Below are 19,129 nucleotides of genomic sequence, written 5' to 3'. Positions count from 1 at the left end.
TACCCTTTGGTACCGCCTTAGCAAGCCCGGAAGAAGGCAGAGAGGGAGGCCCGGCCGTGGGCACCGCACGTGCAAAGGCCCGGGGTGGGCAGAAGGCTCCCTGGGCGCAGGTGCGGCGAGGGGGCGGAGAGGGGCACCTCCTCTGGTTCGGCCGGGCCGGAGGCGGGGGGCGGGCCCCGAGGCGGGGCCCCGGATGGGGCGGGGTTTGGACGGCAGACAGCGCTCCGTCGGTTCCCAAGGCAACCGGGTTCAACAGTTGGAGCCCCGCGGTTGTCTGGAGGCCTCCTGGTTCCCGCTTGCCGACATGTGCACCGCCGAGGTGGACCGTCACGTCGCCCAACGATACCTGCTCAAGCGGCGGCTCGGAAAGGGGGTGAGCTCGAGAGGAGCCCGGGCGTCCGCGGGACCTGCAGGACGTGGGTAGGGCCAGTCAGGGGACTGTGGCCGTCCACGCTGCAGGGACTCCTGCGCTGGGGTCCTGCCTCCTCCATGAGCTGCAGGTGTGCCCCGTTTCCGACAACAGGGCGCCCTACTCGCAGGGAACTTGTCCCGTGGCTCTGGGAGGCAGCTGAGAGCTGGGCCCCCCAAGGTCTCAGGTCTGATCCTAGAGCCCCCAGCCCCCGCTGTCCCCACCACCGCCTCAGGCTCCCGGCTGCCTCTCCCGGTGCCCACAGTGTGACACAGGCACCGAGGGCGGGCAGATGCCTGCCCAAGAAGGGCCTGAGCCAGTGAGTAAGGTGGGCATGGAGTGCTGGCCAGAGCCCCGTGAGAGCCCGCGTGTGTTTGTGACTGTGGGCGTGGGAGGGCAGGTGGGACTGTGTGAGTACATGTGTCACGTTGGATCACAGGGTGTGTGCAAGTGTGAGACACGGAGCAGAGAGAGTTGCAGGTAGTGCGAGCAATCGTGCAAAAGCCCTGGGGCAAGGACATGCTGAGCTGGTGGGAAGGAGCAGAGCTGATGTAACTGGACGGGAGACTAGGGGGACGGTCTGGGAACGGGGATTTGGGGAACTGCAAGGACTTCAGCTCCTGCTGTGAGTGTCATGGGGAGAGGAGCAGCCTTTGGTACCACTTTACAAGGCCAGGCTGCCTGCTCGGCTGAGGATGCCCTGTGGGAGTGAGTGGGGGAGAGAATTTAAGAGGTCAGGGCAGTGATAGGGCTGGATGTGGGAGAGGCTCGGAGCAGGATGGAGGGGCAGAGGGGAGAGGAGGTCTTCAGATTCTGATGAATTCTGAAGTTGGAGCCAACAGGATCTGTGGACAGGCTGGATGGGGTACACGAGAGTGGGACAGGATGCCTGCAAAGGTGAAAGTCTGTCAGAGAAGGGACTCACCCAGGAGCTCCCTCCCATTCCACAGTCAGGACCTGCTACCCCACATCCCCCTGGGGCCTCCCCAGAGCCCCCTCTCTTGCCTCTAACCCCCATTGCTTCCCATCAGCCTCCTCTGGAGGCCTGCAGCTTTGGGGGTTCCCCTTTCTGGAAGCAAAGTGGGAAGGAGGAGGCTCGTGTCTGCAGGAGGCAGTCTGGCGGGGCTCTGTGCCCTGCAGGCTGACCACCGTCCTCCTCAGGCCTATGGCATTGTGTGGAAGGCAGTGGATCGGAGGACTAGCGAGGTTGTGGCCATCAAGAAAATCTTTGATGCCTTCAAGGATAAGACAGATGCCCAGGTAAGTGAGTGGGGAAGCGAGCGGTGTGGGAAAGGATGAGGCAGGGCTGGGGGGTGGCCCCCCGCTGCCTTGTGTCAGAAAGGTACAACTGGAAACCCAATCACAGCAGGTTTCTGCATTTTTCAGAGCACCGTCCCCTGCAAACCCAGGGTCCAGCAGGTGTGCGGGCACTGAGTGTCTGTCCCTTCGCATCCTCTCCGGACAGGGGCTTCCTTCCTGCTCCACACCCACACTCATGTTTCTGTCTCCTTCCAGCGGACGTTCCGGGAAATCATGCTTCTCCAGGTGAGTGGCCAGGCCATCTACCTGCTGCTCCAGGTACTGTTTCTCCAAAGAAGGGGAAGCCTGGCCCCTGGCCCCCAGGGCACAGCCCCCTGCTCTTTCCCCAGGAATTTGGGGACCATCCCAACATCGTCCGCCTCCTGGATGTGATCCCGGCAGAGAACAACAGGGACATTTACCTGGTGTTTGAGTCTATGGGTGAGTGAGGCCTCCCTCAGACACCAGTCCCCCTTTGTCCAGGCCCAGGACCGCCCCCGCCCACCCACACCCCAGTGTTTCCCGCAGTGGCCAGTGTGCTCAGCGTGAGCAGAGTCCCTTGGAGCTGGAGAGTGTCAGCCTCCAAGGCCTGGTGGTGAATACCTTGACCCCTGTCTCTGCGAGGTTTTGCAGCTACGTGTCCTTTTTTCCTGCTCATTTGATAAAACAAAGGCGTCATGAAATAAAGTATAAAAACAATTCCACAAACTTTGTTTGCTGTGCTGACAAAGACGGTGGGCAGGGGCTCCCGGGCAGCGCTCATGCCCAGCACGTGCTGGTGAGGCCCGGGTCTCTGGGGGCTGAGGAGTCCCCGCAGGGGTGCAGAGTGGGCTCTCCTGGCCCACCCTCCCAAGGCCCGCCAGCCTGACCCGCAGGCCTCCCCAGACACCGACCTGAATGCCGTCATCTGCAAAGGCACGCTGCTGAAGGACATCCACAAGCGCTACATCTTCTACCAGCTGCTGCGGGCCACCAAGTTCATTCACTCAGGGCGGGTCATCCACCGGGACCAGAAGGTACCACCCACACCTGTCTGCTGAGCTCCACTGCCCAGCCGGTGCCGCAGCAGTGCACCAGGTCCTTGAGCCCGAGCCTGGTCAGCCCACAGCCTGCCTTTTCACCCCCAGCCATCCAATGTTCTCCTGAACGCCAGCTGTTTGGTGAAGCTCTGTGACTTTGGCCTGGCTCGCCCCCTCAGCGGCCTCCCTGAGGTGCCTGAGGGCCATGCCCTGACGGAGTATGTGGCCACGAGATGGTACCGGGCTCCAGAGATGTTGCTGTCTTCCAGCTGGTAACACTGAGCGACCTGCCCTCATCCTGCCCCACCTCCCCCTGCAAGGTCAGGGCCCCTGTGCCCCCCTGCTCAGCCAGGGCCCTGGGCCTTCTTGCCCCGTGAGTCCCAGAACCCACTTGTAGTCCCTCCTCCCACCTGCGCCTCGGCCTCTAGGGTCCCCCCTCCAGCTCCACACCCCCCTCTGCACCAGGTACACCCCCGGGGTGGACATGTGGAGTCTGGGCTGCATTCTGGGGGAGATGCTGCGGGGGCGGCCCTTGTTCCCTGGCACGTCCACCCTCCACCAGCTGGAGCTCATCCTGGAGGCCATCCTGCCACCATCCAAGGAGGGTGAGCGTGTGGGCAGGCAGCTGCTGGCACACAGCTGTGGGGGGATGGCACCTCATGGACCAGGACTGCATGGGAGGATGGCGGGGAGGGGATGGGGCTGGGAATGGCAGGGAGGTGGGATAAGCAGGGTCGAGAGGCCTTGGCAAGCCTGGAGCGGGCAAGCTGTGCAGGGTGGGCCCAGGGGAGGGCTGCTGGGGGTTTCTGCCAGGGACATGGGGCCCACGAGGGTCAGGCAGTGCCCATCAAGGGTCCACCTGGGGCGGGACAACAGCACGAGCTCTGTGGAGGGGCGACAGGCAGCTCCACACTGTGCTCCCAGGGGCCGGACAGGGTGCTAGAGAAGCGATGCGTGGAGGTGGCTGGAGGGGCAGCCCGCAGTGGTCCTTCCTCCCTGGGGGGTGGCGGTGTGAGGGCAGCGTGGAGAGCCCTGTTCTCTCCCCAGTCTGCTCTGGCGGAGAGGGGAAGGCACTCCCCATGGAGGTAGGGGGTACATGTGCGCACTCGAGAGCACGCGGCTTGTGGAGGAGGCAGGCGTGTAAGGACAGGCGCACGTGTGAGTGCACTAGTGGTGGTGTGCGACCTGGTTTTCGGGGTTTGAGCCCTGCCAGAGAGCCGAGGCCCTGCAGAGGAGGTTGCTCTGCAGGCCAGAAGCAGTGGCTGACCACCTTCCTGACTCCTGAGCACACTGCCTTCTGCCCTTGCTCCCAGACCTCCTGGCGCTCAGCTCTGGTTGCAACATCTCAGTTCTGCAGCACCTGGGGTCCCGGTGAGTGCGGGGGCTTCAAGGGGCCCCAGCGTGCTCCTTGCAGCCTTCAGGGCCAGTGAGTGTCAGCTCCATGGGGCCTGCCCTCCTGACCACGATCTGGAACCGGGAAACTGTTGGTCAGCCTGAAATGAGGAGACCAGGGTGGGCCCCACTGGCGCTGGGAGAACAGCCTCAGAGATCAGGGGTCTGACGACTTTCTCCGGTGCGCAAGGGTGATGCAGGGGGCAGGAAACCAGGGGATGGGTGGAAGTTGAAACCCTAGCAAGGGGCATAGATGTGGACGGGGGCCAGACCCTGGAGGCCCTGACGAGCTGGCCTCCCGCAGGCCCAGGCAGACACTAGATGCCCTCCTGCCCCCCGACACCCCTCCAGACGCCCTGGACCTCCTCTCGAGACTCCTGGTGTTTGCCCCGCACAAGCGGCTCAGCGCAGCCCAGGCCCTGCAACACCCCTACGTGCAGAGGTAGTGGCTGGGGGTGGCGCTGGGCTGTAAAGCTCCGAGGGGCTCTCCCGAGGCAGCCCGGCCCCACCACCCCAGCACCCGCCTGGCTGGCTCCCCGCAGGTTCCACTGCCCGGCCCGTGAGTGGACACTGGGCGGGGACGTGCGGCTCCCGGTGCAGGAAGGAGTCCAGCTCTCAGCCGCCGAGTATCGCCGCCGCCTCCATCAGGTGCTCCGAGACGCCGCCCGCGTCATTCGGGCCCAGAGGCCTCCTCTGCGCAGCGACCCCGCCCCCACTCCCACCGCCCTCTGAGCGCCCCTCTGCTCTCGCAGACGATCTTGGAGCGCAGGGGCCATGGCCGCTTCCCGAAGGAGACGGGTCTGGGGGGCGGCTCCCCGACCCCCGAGCCGGAGGCCCAGCTGCCCTCGGACTCGCCCGCGTTGAACCCCGGATGCCGGCCTCGGAATAACCCCGGCCACGGCCCCGTACACGGTGCGTGGTCTGGCGGCCGATGTGTGGGGCCACCAACCGCCAGCAACGCCGGACTCCTGACCCCGGGGTTTGGTCTCCCGACCCCACAGACGCCCCTGGCGGAGCCGAGGACCCTCCCAAGCAGAACTCAGCCCCCCTGCACCAGCCTCCGCCCCCAGGAGGTTCTGGGAGAGGGGCGAGGCCCGGCGGGGCGACGTCATCCTCGTGGGTAGGTCGTGGTGTGGGCGCGGCAGGACCGCTCCCGCTGCTCCTTTAAGAGGGCGCCGGTGACGCTGCCACTCGCTCCTCCCCAGGTGAAGCCCAGCGTGAGGGAGGCCGCGCCCTCCTTGATCTCGCAGGCCGCCGCCCAGGTGGCCGTCCGGGCCCTGATCCGGAGTGACCGGAACCCAGGCCGCGGTGCGAACGCGCCCGGCGCGCCACGGGTGAGCCCGCGCGCCCCGCTCCCCGCCCCGCCGCCCCCTCTTTCCCCTCCTCCCCACGCCGGGCCCTCCCTCCACGGGCCTCGATCCTCGTCTGTGTGCAGGTTCCCCCTAGACCTCCCGGAGCTGCCCGGCCCGGTCGGAGGATGTTCGGGGCCTCGGCCGCGCAGGGGACCCAGGGGGCCGCGCGGGCCGCGCTGGGGGGCTACTCTCAAGCCTACGGGACCGTCTGCCTCTCGGCGCTGGGCTGCCTGCCCCTCCTCCCAGGACCTCGCGCCTGAGCTGCCCTGCGGGTCTTCAAGCGGACCTCCCCGGCTCCCAGCCCCGCGCCTCTGCCCCAGTCCCTAGGTTGCCCCTCCTCTGACAGGTTCCGGGGCCCAAGCCCCCGGTGCTCTCCACCTACCTTTTCCCCAAAGCACCCTCTCCTGGCCACATTTGAGTCCCAGAGCTTCTCTGGGTCTCTCTGCGGGACTCGCCCAGGTTCACACCCCAACCTCCATCACTTCCTCCAATAAAGTTCTGTCTCCCACCTGCCTGGCCATCTGTTGTCCTCAGCCAGGGTCTGCCAGCGAGGCTGCACCGAGCCTTTTCCCTTCCGGAGGACAGAGCCCTCGAGGGGCCTCCAGCGTGCCGTATGCTGTCATCTGGGCTCCTGTCCGCTCAGTGTCCAGTGCTTTCTCTCTAGCTTAAGGCTGCCTGGGGGTTGCCCTGGGGCCACATCTGTCCACAGCATCCAGGGCCTGCCTGGTGCCTGAGCACCTCAGGTCCCAGCTGAGGGTGCTGCAGGAGTGAGACGGTCCCCATGGTGGTCCTGCCGGGGTGGGTCCTGTTCAGTGCATCTGTTGCCGGGCTGCAAGCCACCGTGTGACCACACTTGTGGCCCTGAGCCACAGCAAGAAAGGGGAGAACATGGGACAGTGCCCCTGACTGCAGTCAGCCACGCCCCACCAACACGGTGACAGGCGCTCGGTTTGTCTCCAGATCTTGGCTGGGGAAGGGGAGAGCAGCTGTGAATGTCTTGTGGGGTTCAAGGCTTCCTCCTCTGGTATCACCAGGCAAAGTGCCCAGTGTGAGCCCAGACTGGGGGTGTGGGACTGAGGAGTGGGAGCGTCCCAGCCAGCACTGAGGTACCTTCTGGTTCCACACACACCTCACATCGCACCCACCCTGGGCAGTGGTCAGGACACAGGGAGTCCACTTTCCGGTGCCTGGTTGGAGGTGTTTCTGGCCCAAGGGCTTTTCATCCAGGAGCAGGCGGTTCCGCCCTACTGTGGAAGACATCAGCTGCTGCAGGGGAGGGCGAGGTATGGATTAAGGAGAGCTGGGCAGGGCGTGACCTAGACCTGGCAGCTACAGGAGAGACTCAGAAGGCAGAACAGGGCTTGGGGAAGGCCAGGGAGGGACCGTGGCTCTGGCTTGGAGGTGAGCCAGTCACGAGATGGGGCTGCCTGAAGGGGCAGCTTTTTGTATTTTTAGAGCCTGAGGTATAGCAAGCAATGAATACGGAGGACCCATAGGGCTGAGGAATGAATGCCACTGCCCAGAAAGGGGCAGGGCACCCAAGAAGTCCAGCCCTGCGTGCAGAGGTGGTGCTGGAAGACTGGAGGGTCTGGGAGACCCAGACAACTGGACAAATGGCTGCTTGGCACCCTGGCCAAGGGCAGCCCCAGGTTGATGGGAACTTCGAGACAAGGCTAGGAAGTATCCACTGGGCTTGGCAACCAGGGGTGTGCCAATGGGCTGTGCCTACACAGAGGGCCGGTGAAATGAGGCCTGTCACAGGAAGTGGCTGAGAGGTGGAAGAGGTTTGTGGTGGTTAGAAGATGCGGGTAGAGGTGGTGGCAGTACAGATGGGGAGGGGTCTTTAATCCACCCCACAGGGATGGATGGTGGTGTCCAGAGAGAAACCTGAGACATTAATAGGGCTAAAGGCTGCAAAATATAACTGGGTGGTGGTATGTATATGTATTTGCAAACACAGCAGAATATTTCATGTGTTGTGTTTTTTTATTAACACCAAAATGTGCAGAATCACATTGAGGTGAGGTCTTATTGAGCATGATGTGGAGGACGCAGACTGGAGGGTCTGAGGGCCTCGGTCCTCTCCCTGGGCAGAACCTCCACTTCCTGCGAGGGCTCTCCATTAGCGACAGGCCCAGCCCGGTCTGCTCAGAACAGCTGCACAGCAGGCCAGGCCAAACCAAACGTGTCATCAAGCACATTGAGGACCAGAGACCCTCCGGCTCATCCTGCTCCCTGGCGGCCTTTTCCATTCAAACCAAAGTCTCTGCTATCACCCCAACTGGGTGGTGGCTTTGGTGACGAGACCATGGGCCACCAGGGCACAGGGGTTCAGTCAGGACTGAGGCCATACCCGGCAGTCCCCAAAGAGCCATTAGGATTTCCTATACTTAAAAAAAAAACTATTTAAAAAGAAATAGCACAAACACTAATTTAACAATACCAGCACCTATGGTGAGGGCAGGGGCAGCTTTTGAAGCATTTGGTGCCGAAATGAATCATTCCAGATCAGTTACTGTCTGGAGGTGGGAAAAAAAAAGATACAAGAAAGCTACATGGGGAAGCTCGGACAGATTTTTGGGGGGCTGGTGACAAATGGGAAAGGATGCACAAGAGGGCAGAGTCTGGGTCTGCTGGCCACCTGCAGGAAGGACCACTTAGATGAGGGACTGAGGTGCAGAGGTCCCACGTCAGGGGCACCGAGACCCATCAGAGCAGTGTGCCGGGGCTCAGGGACCATCACACGCCATCCTCTGCCCTCACAGAACAAGGCTCCACATCCAGCCCCTTTCTGAGGTGTGACTGTGGATACACCTGTGAACACACCATCTGTCAGGAACGATTCGTGAGGCCAGGGCCTCCTATCATCCACTGGACTTGTTGTGCCACAAAGCCTGGGGTTCTCGCCCTTGCAGGGTGCTGACCAGGGCCCTGCAGGAGTGGCGGCCATACCTGGTTCAGTTCTCACCAGGGCGGCCCCACCCCCGCTGAAGGGTTGGGGACCAGGGAAGGGGCCCAGAGGGAGGGAAGGAGGGATGCGCTGGGGAAAGGGCAGGAAGTGAGCCCTAAGACCTCAGACGCAGGTGTGGAAACAGGCCCTGAGAACACGGGAGGCCTGGAGAGGAGGGGACTGCCCGGCAGTGGACAAGGGCAGCACAGTCAGGCCACGAGGAGAGGAGACCCCTGAGACACGGAAGCCCTGAGATGCACGGACCCCAGAGTACGGGGGCCTAAGGCACAGAGAGATGGGGGAGACAGATGCCTAAGAAGAGGGAGGCTAAGGGTCCAGAGGCAGAGGTGTGCAGGGCCAGAGCTGGGGTGGTAAGTCAGTGGGCAGCTGGGGCTGAAGCTCTAAGGGAGGAGAGACCCAGGGGCACGAGGCCAGGAGGGCTGCCGGCTGAGCCTCAAGTGGAGCGGACTCTGGCTGGCTCAGCCAGCTCCCTGGGCTTTGGCTGAGGGCCAAGTGTTCTGCCCGACGGTGATGCAGGCACCTCGGCCTGGGCTGGAAGGCCAGGTGACTCACTTCTTGCTTCTGAATGTACCCAGGATCTTGGGCATGAACTTGCCCACCTTGCTGTCCCTGGCATCCTCCTCGGCAGGGCCCTCCGTGGCCCCGAGAGCCCCCGGCTCCTCCTTTTTGCAGAAGACCTCAAAGCGGCTGTAGACACGCTTCTCTTTGCGCATGCTCTCCATGCGGCGCAGGAGCCGGTCGCGTTCCTCCAAGCTGGCAGGCAGCGTGCGGCTCAGCCGGCCTTGGGTCCCCAGGCTGTCCGAGCGGAAGATGGCCGAGCACTTGTCCTTGTCGGACATGTCAGGGGCCAGGACGCCGGCCGCTGGCGAGTGACCCAGCTCTGGGCTGCTGTGGGCCGGGGTTGGGCCCGGGGCGGGGACTCCACGATGCTTCTGGCCGTGGGCGCTGATCTGCTCCAGAATGGCTTTCGTGTCGTCCCGCAGGTTGCTGCTGTACAAGGCATTGGCTGTGGCTGAAACCACGCGCGCCCGCAGGCCCCGCTCCTCTGCAGCCGCCTCGGTGCTGTCAACTCGGCCTAGGGACGGCCGCTGGGGGCTCTCAGGCTGCCCATTCTCCTGCGGCGTCGGAAAGCTGCCTTCATCCTCTGCCCGCCGCTCACCCTTGGGGCTCAGCAGCTGCCGCAGTCGCACGGAGCCTTTGCGCAGGACCTCCATGGGGCCACCAACGGCCTCCTCTGTGGGCCCGGGCTTCAGAGACTCGCCGGAGAAGGGAAGGGTGAGGCTGCCCCTGCGCTCAGGCACAGGGGGCACAGGGCTGCCCCTGCGCTCTGGAACAGGAGGCACCGGGCTACCCCTGCGCTCAGGGTAGGCAGAAGTGGGGCTCCCCTTCTGCTCAGTAAATCCAGCGGTGGGGCTGCCTCTGCGGGTGGGAAACCCAGGAGTGGGACTCCCCTTGAGCTCCGGGTAGGCTGAGGTGGGGCTCCCTTTTGGCTCAGACTGGTACCCCCCAGGCCCCTCTGGTGGTGGGCTGTCCCGCCCTTGCAGGGAGGTGGAGTGGTCCTGGGTGGACAGGAAGCGGGAGGGCAGCCGGTCCGTGCCACTGCTGCCCCGGCCCAGCGTGTCCAGCAGCTGGGTGGCAGCGAGAGTGGCAGCTCCAGGTTGTCGCTCCGCCTCCTGGTGCAGCTGCTGTGCGAAGGACTCACGCAGGTCCAGCAGGCAGCTCTCCAGGCTGCGGCGCTCGCTCTCACCGCCGCCGCCGGGCGCAGACACCTCCTCCTTCCATGCCTGGGACACGACAGCCTTGCTATGGCTCGAGACTGTGACAGCTGTCCCCACGCCGCCAGGGTCTCGAGAGGGGCCCTTGTACTTCTCCAGGAGCTCGGCCACCTTAGTGGAGGCAGCAGAGCGCACGGCTTCATTGCCGGGCCCCAGCATCTCGCTGATCGTCTGCTCCTTGTGCAGCAGCTGCACCTTCTCCGTGGAGGCCCCAGCGGCTCCGCCAGTGCTCTCGCCCTGCGACGCGCTGAAGATGAGTGAGGAGCGCAGCCGGGAGCTGCGCTGGATCAGCGGGTTCAGGCGCGAACGGAAAGAATCCTGCTTGGCCAGACCCGCCTCCTCCGGGCCCTCGCGCTCTGGTCCATCACCGCCACCACTGCCAGAGCCCGGGGCTGGGCCTTTGACTGGGAAGGGTGCGGGCACACGGAAGGCCGAGGGAAGCAGTTCCCCAGCGGTCGCCCGGCCCCCAGAAACCAGCACGTCATCGTCATAGGCCTCGGTCTCCATGGGTGTGGGCAGGCCCTCGTCGCCAGCGTCCTCGCTGTGACAGCCGCTCAGGTAGGAGGTGAGGCGCCAGTGCCGCAGTCCGGCCCGCCCCTCGGGTCCGCCCCTGCGCTCTGGCTCCGGCTCGGGAGCCGTTTCTGGGCCTAGCCTCGTCATCGATTGGCAAGGGAAGCGCTGGCCCAAGTTGGGCCGAGGGACCCCGCCGGGTTCCAGACCGCGGGGTCCGGGCGCGAAGGCGGGGTCCGAGCCGTGGCGCACCTCCCGTGAGGCACTGGATGGCACGTAGTCCAGCCGCTGGTGTCCGTCCAGGCCGAGCTCTGGAAATCGTGGCCCGGCGCCCAGCGCGAATTCGTCGTGGTCTGGGAAGCCAGGGCGGCCAGCCCGCAGCTTCTCGAACAGGCCTTGAGGGCGCGCTGGCGCGAGCTGCGGGTCCCACTGATAGTGCTGCTGGTAGAGCTGGTCACGGTGGAAATGGCTGGTCTGGAAGCGGAGGTCATCGCCGTGGCTGAGGAACGTCTGCCGTGATACCTGCCGCGCAGCAGCGAGGTTCTCCACTGCGCCCGCACCGTCGGCGGCCGCGTAGCTGTACCTCTTGAAGGCGTCCATCTCTAGGTGCCGCGCCTGAAAGAAGCCCCGCGGGCCCGAGAGCTCCCCGCCTGGTCCGGCCTCTGCGTCCAGCCTCCGTGAGAGCGGCCGCAGTCCCGTGTGCGGCTCCAGGGCGCCCCCGGGCATCCGCGAAGACTCCTCTCGGCGAAACGCCGACAGGAAGTGGCGGTCGGGGTCAAGGAAGGAGGGGAAGCCCAGGCCTTCTTCCCGAGGTGGTGGGAACAGGAGGTGGGCGCGTTTGGGGAAGGAGAAGGGGGTGGGAGCCCCGGGCATCTGGCCGCCCATGAGTGGCCCAGCCCCTGCGTATGGAGCCAGGGCATAGGTGTCCATGCGGGCCAGCGCCCCAGCCGAGGGTACCAGCGGCTCGGACTGTGCGAAGAGAATGCGGAATTCCTCATCGAAGCTGGAGACCAGCTCGCCCTGGAACACGTGCGCCAGACTCCGGTGGATCTTCTCGAAGGACCACATAAAGCTGGGAGGCGGATGGGGCCAGTCAGAGAGAGGGGCAAGACCAGCGCGGGGCCAGGGGGGCAGGAGGGGAGGGGCCGGATGGGGAAGGGGCGTGGCTGAGCACGTTAGGGTTAGGGCACTACAGAAGGGCTTCTGGAGAGGAGGCCCTCGAATGGGGAGGCAAGGGGCTAGGCGCACCTGTAGCTCCCACTCATCACCACGGCACAATCCACCAGGAGGAACTTCTCCTTTACGTGGCCCTTGAAGGACTTCCCAGTGCGGCAGTAGTAGGTGGGGCCCGCCACAGTGCGCACGCGGAGGAACTGGGGCGGGAGAGGCGTTAAGGCTCTGCCCAGGGGCCTCACCGCGCCCCTCCCGGTCATCCCCTCCCGCTCTCCGGGCACTCACGTCCACGTGGTGCAGGTTGACCCGGCACTTGTCGGCCATGTCCAGGAAGTGTTGTGCGTTCATCTCGTCTAGGAGGATGTAGACTGGGACGCGGCGCGCAGCAGCCTCCAGCACTTCACTGAGAAGGTCCACATCGGTGAACATGTCCATCACCACGGCCACCACCTGCAGGGGATGAAGCAGGGACAGAGGCCCGAACCCTCTGCTGTCCCCACCATTCTCTAGCCATACCTTCATGCCCTCCCCACTCCCTGGGAGCAGGGGCAGGTTATCGCTGAATGACCACAACAGCTACTAGCCCATCGCAGGGGAGTGAGGCCCTATCATGGAACGGGGGTCAGAAGAGGCCCGTCATTAGAGATGTGGGGTTCCTAGTGGCCCATGATAGAGCCCTAGGCAGGCACAGGGCCTGCAGCCTATTAAGGGAGGGCTGTCCTTCAGCTCAGGGTGGGTGTTCAGCTCAGGGCAGAGCTCTGGATGGGGGACGGGGCAAGGCAAAGCCCCAGGCTCCATTCCTGCCACTGGGAAGGAGTTGCCATCTGGGGAGGAGGGGCGAAGGGGCAGAGGGCAGAGACGGGTCTTTACATCTGAGCTGCTGCCATAGGTCTGTGGTTTAACAGGCTCCCTTTGCTATTTGCCAACTGCTTGGTGTTGGGGGCAGGTCAACGGCAGGACTAGAGAATTCTCTGAACATTAAGTCCAGGCGAGGAGGGGCCCCAACCATCAGAGCCCCTTTGCTTCTGGGCACCAGCCATGACCCTGGGTAGGCAAACCCGTGCAGTCTGCAGCTTGTGATAACCAAACCACTGATGACCTTAGAAGAAGTCTGCCAGGGAGCCCTCATTACAGCTTGAGGGCTGGAGAGGCTTGGCCAGCCAGTCCTGGCCCCACCCTTGCCCCCTAAACTGGCATGCTTGTATTTCTCCTTCACCCTCATACTCCTACTCATGCTTCAATGTCCAGTGCAGGCTGCCCTTCCCCACTGCCCACTGAGCCTGTGACCGCACACCTGCTGGGCAGAGCGGATCATCCTTCGAGCCTCATCCTTGATGCTGGGGCTGTCAGGTGGCGGCGGCTGAACCAGTGTGGTGACTTCAGTGCCCTGGAAGCCAAAGGTCAGGGGCCAGCCCAGGTCGAGTTCAGGCACTGCCTGGTCGGAGTTCACAGGCCAGTAAGTACCAGAGGAGCCATCGAAGTCCAAATTGGGGGGGCTGCCTTCAGGGGGCTCGGGGGCAACATGCTGCGGGGGCCGCAGGTGGCGGCTCACGTGCTCCAGCTCCTCGGGGCACAGGAAGGCAGGCGCCCCCTCAGACGCAAGGAAGCGGCTGTATGCCTCTGGCCCGCCCTCAGCCAGCGCATCCACAGCCAGGCGGTAGTACTCTTTGTAGTGTGGTGGCAGGTACCCGGGTGCCAGTGGGTTGTCCCCCTGGGAGGAGCTCTGGGAGCGACGGGCCATGTCGGGGCCAGGGACCTGGGGGAAGGGCAGGGAGATGCATTACAGGGGGAGGGGCTCTGGATCCACCCCCCCCACATACATGTGGACACATCATAGCAGCGGCTGTCAGTGACCCTGGGTGGGCTATGGAGATCAGCCCGCGCCTGGAGGTCTTCCAGGGCACTCCCAGACCCTGGCATGCCCTCTAGTTGGTGGAACATCAGAACACATGCTCGTTGTCTCTTGTGACTCTGGCGGTGGGGCTGGCCCTCCTCTCACCAGGGGCCAGGAGGCACCCTGGGCCCCAGCTTCCAGGCAGGGGTTCCGGCTCCATTTGGGCCTGACTCAGGGCTACTTTATGGCCTCTGTGGCTCAAGGCACTTCTGCTTTGTGGACTCCTTCCTCCATTAAAAAAAATGATGACAGTTGTTACAAAGAAAATATAATTCAGACTGTATTAATATATTTACCTTTTTCTTCTGATTTTATGACATGAATGCATTTTTGTGGCCGCTGGCACTGTGCATACTGGACAAGTTGGGGCACTGCCTGTGTCTCTACCCCTAGAGCCGGGGGACCCTGGACTGCTCTCTGTGGCCTGTTCCCTTCACTGTACAATGCAGCTGTCTCAGCCAGAAAGAATGCAATTTTGTGATTTGCTGCAACATAGATGGACTTGAAGGGCTTATACTAGGTGAAATAAGTCAGAGAAAAACAAATACCGTATGATATCATATATATGTGGAATCTAAGAAAAAACACAACTAGTGAATATAACAAGAAAGAAACAGACTCACACATATAGGGAACAAACCAGTGGTGACTAGTGTATGTGGGGGAGCACGAAGTACAAAGTACTGAGTGTAAGACAGGCTCAAGGATGTACTGGACAATGTGGGAATACAGCCAGTATTTTGTAGTAACTGTAAATGGAGTATTCACTTTAAAAATTTAATTAAAAGCTTTTTAGAATGCAGCTGCCAGGGTTGACCTGATAGCACACTTGGCCCAAGGCGACCTCAGTGCACAGAGCCTGGCCACTCCCCTACCTGTGCTACAGGGCCTCACACGCAGCCCCACAACCCACTTGCCAACCTTGGAGCCCTCTGCCCCGTCCACCATACCGTCCTAGACACCTCCCTAGGCCGCACCCCTGGCACACTCCTCCCCCTCCCCAGGCCTGAACTTCACATCGTGGCAGCTTAGAGGCCTGTCCCTGCCAAGCCTGGCCCGTGGGGCAACAATAACCTTCCAAGCGCCTGGTCACCACCCACTTGTCCTCAGCTCCAGGTGAGCCTCTCCACATTCACTGCCCCCCTAACTTCTCACCATCAGCCACGCCCCGCTGGCTCCACTCCAGCCCCCCTGCCTCCAAGGGGCCTGCATGGGAGCCTGGCCTGGGGGAACATGGGTCCTGGAAGGCCAGGTGGGGGTCTTTATTTGGCTCCTAGGACCCATCCCCCTAGGACCCCTGAAATACCTGGATGCTCATCTCCCTAATCTGGAAGGAGGGTCTTAGGAAGCTGATCCTGTCTGGCTTGTGGCTTCCTGAATGTGGGCTAACAGGCAGAGTGCCCCCAGCCCCTGTAGGTGCAGCTGGACAGCGCTGACTGGACGGGGTCAGTGGCCCACTGGAGACAGTTGGGGGGGTTGGGATGACTTGGGGAATCTTTCTTGTCTGCCCTCCTGGGAGAAGTGACGTGGAGGTGGGGGTGGGGGACGCCCCCATGTGTATTCAGTCACAGCCGGTGGAGAGGCTACTTGGTCTGATTGAGGAAAACCTGCTGTGCCTAAGAGGGGGCACTGCCCGCTGGCGTATCTGGGTACAAATGGGGTGGCCATGTGTCCTCACTGTACCAGGACCAGATACAGGCTGACCACACAAAGGTACGCGGTGTGGGCTTGTTTACACCAGGGTCCTGACCCTGTGTGTGACCACAGGGTGTGTGTTATCTTGACTGGGGAGGGGGCGCTATCCAGCTGACAACCCTTGAGGGTGCCGCTTCCCACGTCGGGGGACATACTGGAAGGGACCTCCTTCCCTCCTACTTCACTGGGGAAAGGAATCAACTCCAAGTGTCCAGTCTGCATGCAGAGGAGGTGGGGGATCCGAGAGTGGGGAACGGCCTGTCCTGAGGGAGTGTGCAGGAGGACCTGCCCAGCAGCAGGAAGCCACATGCGGGCCCCTGACCACCTTAGGCCTCTGCCTGTCTCCTTTCACAGGTCCACATGCCCCTGACCTGTGGGCCCGGCAGTGGCCACTCCCAGCTATGGGAACCCCAACAGCTGCCTCTCCACCTTTGCCTACCAACGCTGGCCTGAAGGGAGGGAAGGGCGCTTATCCCACCCAGGCTGATGACTCAGCAGGAATCCCGCTCTTTGGCTGCTGACCTCTGACCTCAGACAGAGCCGACAAAGTCTCCAGGCAGGGCCCTCAGGGCTCTAGTGGGCTCCTGAACCAGTGACCTCCAGCGGAAGTCTTTCCCGCGGTCAGGCCCTGGGGTTTTATCCGGAGGGATGGATCTGGGGCACAAGGTGGGCGGGCCTTGCGCCAGGCAAGTAGAGGCTTCAGGCCGCAGGAGGAGAACCGGGCTGGGATTCCCGCAGAGGAGGCTCCTGGTCTGGAAGTGGGTGAGCTGCAGCTTTCCAGTGCACACTGCAGGGCCAAAGTGGGTGACCGAACCCCAGAAAGTTAAGCTGCCTGGGCCAAGAGTCCCGTCCACCCACCCAGTCCAGGGACTTGGGCGCCAGGGAACCCTGCGCCCCACGGAGGGAACCATACAGAGCTCTGGCCACGCGGGCCACCCCTAGTCCACGGCCGCCTAGAAGGGGCATCCCCAGGAAGGGTCTAGGCCAGGCCCGGCACGCTCTCCAGACTCCAGCTAGGCCACGAGGGTAAGAGCAAGGCGGGGCGGCCTGGGCTGGCTCGATCTGGGCCCGGGGCCCCTTCCCTCTCACTTCTCTCGGGCCGGCGTCGAGCGAGGGCGCCCGCGATCGCACCAGCACACGCGGCCGTGGCGCCCCCTCGGCCCCAACTCCAGCAGACCCGGCCCGACCCCGTCGCGCGCGGTCGCGCTCCTACTGCCTCGCTCTGGGTCGCGCCGACGCAGCCCAGGTGCAGGCGGGCTGGTCGCCCAGGTGAGGCCGCGCCGGGGGGGCGCCGACGGTGCCGACCCCGCCCCACCCCGCCGCGGCCTCCCCTTCCGCGCGCCCCGCCCGGCCGGAGCCCGGGGAGGGGGCCCTACCTGGCCAGGTGCGCGGGGTCTCAGGACAAGGGCAGCAGGAGCCGACCGCCGCCCAGCGGCTTCGCGGTCCGGTCGGTCCGGCAGCCACTCCCTGCCGCGGCCCGCCCGCCGCGCGGCCTGATTCACGCGCCCGCCCCCGCCCCGCCCGCCGCCCCTGCCGCCTGCCTGCCCGGGCAGCACCTGGGGGCGGGGCGGCCCCACCCGCGGCGCGCCCGAATTCCTCGCCGCCCGCCCGCCGCCGCCGCTCCCGGGACCCTCGCCGAGCCCCCCCCGGCGGCGCCGCCCGGGACCCCAGCCCGGGACCCTGGGAGACCGCTGAGGCCCCGACTTCCGGGGCCCCGCGTCCCCAGGGACCCATCTGTTCGCCGAAGGCTCGAGGGCCCTAAGCCTGACCCTTGACCCTCGCCCCGGAAGTCGGGGTCACTCGGAAGTTCCGGCTAGTCGCTAGGAAACGGGCCAGCCCGACGCGGGGGGCGGTGCTTCTGGCCTTGCCTACGAGTTGGGGGAGGCAGGTGAAGCAGGTGAGACCTTGAGGGCGGCGCCGGGCCCTGGGCGGGGCAGGGCCTGGGGGCCTGTGAGCACAGAGTGCCCCCCACCACACCAGGACAGCCCCACCCCCGCACACTCTGATGCCCACAGGTATCCGGGACCCTACACGCGTATAGGAGACCCACTGCACACCGGGGACACTTCCCCACGCCAGTCCCTTCCCCGCACTGGCACACCCACACACATGTAGCACACACCTGTGGACACAGACTATACAGGCACATAGGGACCTGCACACACAAGGGACTCCACACACACACACACTGACCCCCACTTACATGGGACCCCCCGCTCCCGATGCACATAGAAACCCAGGTCCATACAGGACCCTACAAGCTCACGGAGGCCTGCACCTGCTGTACTTAGGCGCACGCCCGCGTCCACCCATACAGGACGCTCTGCTGCACAGACTCTGCACGCAAGCAGGGCCATCCCCCACAGAACCCTACAACATACAGGCACCTATATGAGCACCCAGAGTCCCTCAGAAACTGGGGGCCCTGCAAGTCCCTGAGCCCCGCACACTCCCGCCACACTTGTGTGCAGGCACTCATACACACACTCCCTTCCTTAGCTGCCCCAGCCCCCCAGCCTCCCCCACAAACACTTCAGATTCCTCCTCAGAACCCCAGTTCCCCACCAGACCCTCTCTGAGGGGCCCTTACACGACGCAGGCCCTGCCCAGCCCTCGACCATTTGCCCAAGCCCACTGACCTGCCGCTGCCCTCCCACCTCAAGCTCTCTCCCTCCCCCGCCATAGTGCCCATCCGTCTTTCAGCCCGTCTTGGGTCACTTTCCCCCAACTTCCAGGGCCGTTCCCAGTTGCATTTGCTCCTTCCCCAAACGCTCAGTGACATCCACGGTGGGAACACAGGTGTGTGCTCAGGCAGCACCCAGGCAGCAGTGCTGCAGGGGAGGGGGCAGCGACACAGCCTGGGGCAGGGGAGGCCCCCCTCGGGAAATGAATCTGGTGGTCAGCCGAGTAGGCCAGGGAGAGAGGTGTTGTTCCTGGGCCCCGACAACACCTCCTGCCAAGGCCAAGACGAGAGAGGGGTGGTGTGTGGGGGGAGGGCTGGGGCCAGTGAGGGCACAGAGGCTTCTGCAAGGCCAGGTCGTCTCAGGCTGCTGTTTAGGACAAAGTTGGCTCAGCCCAGTGGTCTGAAGCTGGGAGATGGGTACCAGACATCAGTCCTGGGGTAAGGATGGGTGAGCCAGGCTGAGGGGGCAGGGACGTGAGGGCAAGGGGGATAAGCTGTGGTCAGATGTTCTTGCCAAGCATTCCCACCCAAGCTACTGGGCACACACAAGCCAAGAACCAGGGGCAGGCGGGGGGACAAGGAAGCCGGCAGGAAGCTACATTGGGGGGTGATCCTGTGTTCCCCAGTTCGGCACCTGCTGTCTGTTCCTGCAGGTCCGTGTGATGCTGTCCCCACTGTCTCTGCCATTCTGAGCACACCCTCCTGACCTTCCCCTCACCCAGGAGAATGAGCAGTAAGAAGGGGGCACTCAGACCTGCGCCAGGGAAGTCCTTCCCTAGAGCCAAGCCACGGGCCCCTGCGGGTGAGTGTGACCCCTCTGACCTCCAGCCTGGCTCAGACTCTGACTTGTGACACCTGCTGTGCAGCTGCCCAGGAGCCTTCCCTGAGACAGAGGAGTCAGAGCTCAGATGTCCCTTCAAGATTCTGACCCTGGGACTGTACCCCTGGGGTTGGGGT

General features: G+C 63.8%; 2 protein-coding genes across 2 annotated transcripts; one reads left to right on the top strand and one right to left on the bottom strand.

The window, feature by feature from the left end:
* The first annotated feature begins 304 nt into the window (after window positions 1-304).
* Window positions 305-5,731, top strand: MAPK15 (mitogen-activated protein kinase 15). Its single transcript, XM_068984110.1, has 14 exons — window positions 305-373; window positions 1,571-1,669; window positions 1,925-1,954; window positions 2,059-2,149; window positions 2,594-2,724; window positions 2,836-2,999; window positions 3,193-3,332; window positions 4,041-4,098; window positions 4,424-4,561; window positions 4,662-4,767; window positions 4,872-5,031; window positions 5,121-5,239; window positions 5,325-5,453; window positions 5,555-5,731. The coding sequence occupies exons 1-14, from the start codon at window positions 305-307 to the stop codon at window positions 5,729-5,731; spliced, it is 1,611 nt and encodes a 536-aa protein (XP_068840211.1).
* Window positions 5,732-7,465: 1,734 nt separating this feature from the next.
* FAM83H (family with sequence similarity 83 member H) lies at window positions 7,466-13,641 on the bottom strand. The gene is made up of 4 exons (XM_068983537.1): window positions 13,195-13,641; window positions 12,186-12,350; window positions 11,976-12,100; window positions 7,466-11,799 (listed from the first exon to the last, which is right to left on the bottom strand). The coding sequence occupies exons 1-4, from the start codon at window positions 13,639-13,641 to the stop codon at window positions 8,991-8,993; spliced, it is 3,546 nt and encodes a 1,181-aa protein (XP_068839638.1). The 3' UTR covers window positions 7,466-8,990.
* Window positions 13,642-19,129: the final 5,488 nt, after the last annotated feature.

The sequence above is a fragment of the Capricornis sumatraensis genome, chromosome 11, assembly GCF_032405125.1.
Source record: "Capricornis sumatraensis isolate serow.1 chromosome 11, serow.2, whole genome shotgun sequence".
NCBI lineage: Eukaryota > Metazoa > Chordata > Mammalia > Artiodactyla > Bovidae > Capricornis > Capricornis sumatraensis.
The sequence above is the reverse complement of the archived record's forward strand: the minus strand, read 5'-3'. Positions and strand labels throughout refer to the sequence as shown.